Source organism: Trichechus manatus, unplaced genomic scaffold, assembly GCF_000243295.1.
Source record: "Trichechus manatus latirostris isolate Lorelei unplaced genomic scaffold, TriManLat1.0 scaffold00044, whole genome shotgun sequence".
NCBI lineage: Eukaryota > Metazoa > Chordata > Mammalia > Sirenia > Trichechidae > Trichechus > Trichechus manatus.
In genome coordinates this window covers 438,766-444,273 of record NW_004443980.1, presented here as the reverse complement: position 1 = coordinate 444,273, position 5,508 = coordinate 438,766, and the positions used below count along the sequence as shown (strand labels likewise).

Genomic DNA, 5,508 nt, shown 5'->3' with positions numbered 1-5,508 from the left:
GTACCAGGGATTAGGGCTTCAACATAAATTTTTGGGAGACACAATACAATTCATAACAACTTGTAACAGAGGACATTCACATGTGTGTCATTCTACTGTGAGCATGTCCATAAGAAGGTTATGAGCAATTCCCAAGTGAGAATGCCAAAACCATAAATTACTTCTGACTGATGTAAAAATAATAATAATAATTCTTGGGCTTTGGTAACTTTATTCTTTGAAGAAAAAGAAAACAATTCTTTACATGATTGTCACACCTAAGTGTTCGGATAGCCTGGTTGAGAACCACTGTCTTTGTTGGCTGAGAACCTATGTTGTTAGCAGCCTCAAGCTTAAATTTGTCGACCATCTTTTCACCCCAAAACCATGACTACCCAACACGTTTCTCTACCAAAGCCTGTCCCTCACAAACACTACCAAGGGGACAAAGAGATCAATAATTTTCCACAATCAAATGGTAGAGACACAATGGCCTTTCCTCCGGCATGTGGTACTCATGAACGTGTTCTCTTTGGTACCCCCGTAGGGTTTGACCAGCTGACCTGGACTTGGCCAACAGCCTGTCCTCCATCATGGCCACTCCAGCATTCTGGCTGACTAGGAAGATGTTTCCCTTCAAGGTGAACAAATGGATGGGGCTTGCTTGTTTCCGGTCACTAGTGATCTCCTCTCCCAACATTCGCCAGAAGAAACTAATCCACAAATTGCAGGAGGAAAGGGCTTTTCGGGAGGAGATGAAAATTTTCCATGAGAAAATAGAAGACTTCAGGGAAGAGATGTGGAATTTCCGAGGCAAGATCCGAGCTGTCCGAGGCCAGATCTTGGGCTTTTGGAAAGAGGAGAGACCTTTCTGGGAAGAGGAGAAAACCTTCTGGAAAGAAGAAAAGATTTTCTGGGAAATGGAAAAATCTTTCCGGGAAGAAGAGAAAACCTTTTGGGAAAAATACTGCACCTTCTGGAAGGAAGATAAGGCCTTCTGGAAAGAGGACAATGCCCTATGGGAGAGAGACCGGAACCTTCTCCAGGAGGACAAGGCCCTGTGGGAAGAAGAAAAAGCCCTGTGGGTAGAGGAAAGAGCCCTCCTTGAGGAGGAGAAGGCCCTGTGGGAGGATAAAAAGTCCCTCTGGGAGGAAGAGAATGCCCTCTGGGAGGAAGAGAAAGCATTCTGGGTAGAAGGTGGCAGCCATGTGGCTGAGGAGCTGATGCTGGAAGACGGGCCTTACAACGTTAATGGAGGGCTGCAGTCACCAGCCTTCTCCCGAGGCAGAGCGTGAGCACAGGAGAGGAAAGTCCAGACTCTGCTGGATTGGGATTCAAGTCCAGGGTGACCCTCATGTACTGGAAAAAATATGTACTTATTTGTCTCCTTGCTTTGAAAGATCTAATAAAATCCTGAGGGGAGGTTTGGAAAACCAACGTCTTTAAGGGAGGCTAGTTCTATTTTTCCCAGGTTTCGTGATTGTCTAAGGCATATTCCCATCCTGCAGGCTGTGTTGTCCATAGAACTTGGTCCCTAGCAGTTCACAATGAGGGCTCTGCACTACAGACGAGGAAACTGAGACCTAGAGAAGCAAAATCATTACATGTGGCCAGTGATTGGACATGCTGTTGCTCTCTTTAAGAGAATCAGAATGGGGGGAGAGGGGGTGGGGCTCAGACAACGCTAGCTACAGACACATCGGGACAGAGAGGGGCTGAGACGTCCCTGCCTCTGTCACACTGTGGAACAATCATCTCTCCTCCACTCTGGGCAGTCTTGGAGGCCTGAGTTGGGCTGAGAACTTCCCAGAAAAAGGCCACAAAGCTGTTAACAATTCATATGTGCCTCTTCCTCACTGACAGGTCATTTCAACCACACAGGTGGAAGCTTTTAACGGTCCACTTGCTGGTAGACCCAGGTCCTCACCAAACTGCTCAACTGCCCATTCTCTGTCAGCATGAGAAAGGGGCCTTAGCATTACACTGGGGCTCAAAAGCTTACCCCACAGAACACTGACCTTCCCTGAAGAAGAGACTCACACAAGTCTCACCAGATCTGGATTTTCCATTATAAATTTCCATTATAAGTTCCTTCCTTTGGGTTTCCTTTGTTCCACTGATTTTAAAATTAAAATACCCCAGAGAGGTAGTGCATTAAATGAATTTACAGTAACATGGTCAGCAACTTATGTGACCAACTTTTCTTCTGGGGGTGGGGATTGTCATGGAAATGACTAGAAGTGGGGAGTAAGAAACATCAAGTCAAGCATCTCCTGCTTTCCCTTTGCTGAGGCCTAATCTCTCCTTGTTATTAATGCATCAGCTTACCTGCCTTTGTGGGTCCCCCACTATCAGCAAGCACTTTCACATTTGCCAACCCATCCAGCTATCACCACCACTCTGTGGGCTGATAGGGAAGGCATATAACCCCACTCTACAGATGAGGAAACTGAGACCTACAGAAGCAAAATCATTGCATGTGGCCAAGCAAGTAGTAAATCGAAGGGCCAGGACACGAACCCAGATGGTCTGACTCCTGGTCCGGTCCTTTTCTAATGTAACCCTGGTCCTTGTAATAGGACTTTATGTATATAAGATCATATCATCTGCAAGTAGAGATACTTTGACTTCTTCCCTTGGATGCCCTTTATTTCTTTTTCTAGCCTAAGTGCTCTGGTTAGGACCTCCAGCACAATATTGAATAAGAGTGGTGATAAAGGGCATCCTTGTCTGGTTCCAGTTCTCAGGGGGAATGCTTTCAAAGTCTCTCTATTTAGGATGATGTTGGCTGTTGGCTTTGTATAAATGCCCTTAATTATATTAAGGAATTTCCCTTCTATTCCTATTTTGTTGAGAGTTTTTATTATGAATGGGTGTTGGACTTTGTCAAATACCTGGAATATGACTTTAGAGGAGCTCGGCCAACAATGGTCCCAGGGCTCGATGAGACTTCAAGCAGTTTAGGATTTTGCTGTGGTTTAGGGTGGTGGCAGAGACAGGGAGAGAAGAGGACAGGAGACTTTAAAAGTTGCCATAGGTGTGCTGAGCAAGCCTTCCCCATACCAGGAGGGTGGGCCAACTCCCAGGAATAGCTGGACCTCTATGGCTCTGGAAAAGTTTGGGTTCCCTGCAAGGTCCCTGGGGAATGGCAGGCTTACCCCTAGAGAAATCAGAGCTAGAGCAGTAGATAGGAGCAGCCTTTTCTTTGTCAGACACTCACCCTTGCATCCTCAGCAACCCATAGGCCCCTGGACAAAGACTTCAGTAAGCCAATGGGGGAGAAAGATGCTGGTGTGGAGAATCCAATTAAGGGAGAGACACTATAGAGGGTGCCCACACTCTAGAGGGTCTGTCCAATTATGGTGCACAGGACGGTGGGAATCCCAATACAGTAAGAAGCTGCAAGCTCAGCAATCCCGAGTGATTCCATCAAAGACAAAAACCCAGAAGACTATTGACCATAAGACCAAAGAAATGTAAACCAAATGGAGGCAGAGAGTGGCTGTATGCCGTGAATAGAAATGACTCCTAAACAGCATCCCACAGAGCCATTTTGAGAGACGCTGTCTTTGTGATAGATGACTTGAGTAGCTGTCCCTCTGATTCCATCTTCCATCCAACAAACAACTGTGAACTTTCAGTGTCCAAGGTACAGTCATCTTAAGGTCCCGGTGGGGAGATGGGTAGGTAAACAGGCCGTGAGAGCTGTGAGAGACAGATTCATGGAGTGCTCCTTTGGTGTCTTTTAACCTACTCTGGGAGGGTGGGTGGGTGGATGGATGGATCCAGAGGTATTTTCTAGAGGAAGTCATGGCTGGGCAAAGCCTCATAGTCAAGTAGGGATTAGCTACAGAAGAGGGACTGAGAGGTAGGAGGACATTCTGGCAGAGGGAACAGCACTGGTAGAGGCCAAGGCACAGGAAAGAGTGCAGCAATCTGAGGAACTGCAAATGCTTCAGTAAACAAGGGTGTCTTAGGGTTCTCTAGAGAAACAGAACCAGTGATATATAGAGAGAGAGAGAAAAAGAAAGAGAAATTTACTTCAAGGGACTTCCTCATGTGATTGTAAGGGCTGGCACACCCAAAATCCATAGGTGAGCTGGCAGGTTGGAGACTCCTGCAGACTTGGGTCCCAAGATCTATAAGCCAAGCAAAGAAAAGATAGAGAACAAGTTCTGTCAAAATATCTATTTATAGTCTGGGGGCAGAATACACCCTAAGGAAACTCCCCTTTCAACTGTTACATTTTATTAGATTACATTATGGTAGGTGATTACATTAGATTACATTATGGACCAGCAACCAGACTAGTGTTTGGCCAAACCACTGGGAACCATAGCCTAGCCAGTTTGACATACAAAATTAACCATCAAAATGGGGCAATGTAGAACAATGAGTTGAACAAGAAGGCACGTAACTGATACGTAAAGCCTTGTGAGCAAAAGGAAGCCACTGAAAGATTTTGAGGAGGCGAATGAGAGATTTAATTTTGGAAAAGATATTCTGGATGCTTAAAATGTGGTTCGTGGACAGGGGCATCAGCCTCACCTGGCAACTTGTTGGAAATGCAGAAATCTCAGGCCCTGCCTCAACCTCCTGAATCAGACTCTGCATTTTAGCAAGGTCCCCAGGTGATTTGTGTGGACTTTAAAGTTAGAGCCACACTTCTGTCTAAAGAAGGAAGCTGGAGTGGAGGAATAGCAAGATCACTCAGCAGGTCGAGGCAGTATCCAGTAAAACCCAGGCAACAGTGAAGTGTATGTGGAGAGGAGTAGGCAGTGTGGGGAGCTATTGGGAGATAGATCAGATTCCACCAGCTTGGGGATGAATTGGAATTTGGTGGTGTGGGAGAGGCAGGTGTCAAGGATAATACGTAATTTCCTAACTGGGACAATGGGGGGATGGTTGTGTCCATCACTAAGAAGAGGCAGAAGAGGAGGAGTAGGGCTTTTCAGGAGGAGAAGAATAGTAGTCTGGGACATGTTAGACTGCAGCTTCCTTGTTGGACAAGCTCTACAGAGCTTGGTCAACAGTTGGATGAACTCAGTCTGTCTCCTTGTTCATTGTTGCCCGACAAACAAGCTGTATAGCCGGCATCCCTCTGCCTTAGTTTCCTATGACTGTCATAACAAAATACCACGAAGTGAGTGGCTTTAAAGAATAGAAAGTTATTGTCTCTCAGTTGAGGAGACTAGAAGTCCAGATCAGGGTATCAGCCATGTCGATTTCTTCTGAGGGCTTTGAGAGAAAAAGTGTTCCATGCCTCCTGGCTTCTACTGGCTGCCAGCAATCCTTAGCGTTCCTTTGCTGCTTGTAGTTGTATCTTCACATGGTGTCTTCTCCTTGAATGACTCGGTTTCCATGTCTGCTCTCCCTCTTTATGAGACACTATCATTCAAGAGGGATTAGGACCTACATGAATGTCTTAGTCTTCTAGTGCTGCTCTAACAGAAATACCACAAGTGGATGGCTTTAACAAAGAGAAATTTATTCTCTCACAGTCTAGTAGGCTACAAGTCCAAATTCAGG

At 45.9% G+C, this 5,508-nt stretch overlaps 1 protein-coding gene across 1 annotated transcript; it reads left to right on the top strand.

Annotated features, from left to right (window-relative positions):
- The first annotated feature begins 572 nt into the window (after positions 1-572).
- On the top strand, positions 573-1,274 carry CCDC70 (coiled-coil domain containing 70). Its single transcript, XM_004376561.1, has one exon. It carries the CDS (start codon positions 573-575, stop codon positions 1,272-1,274), a length of 702 nt encoding a protein of 233 aa, XP_004376618.1.
- The last annotated feature ends 4,234 nt before the right edge of the window (positions 1,275-5,508 follow it).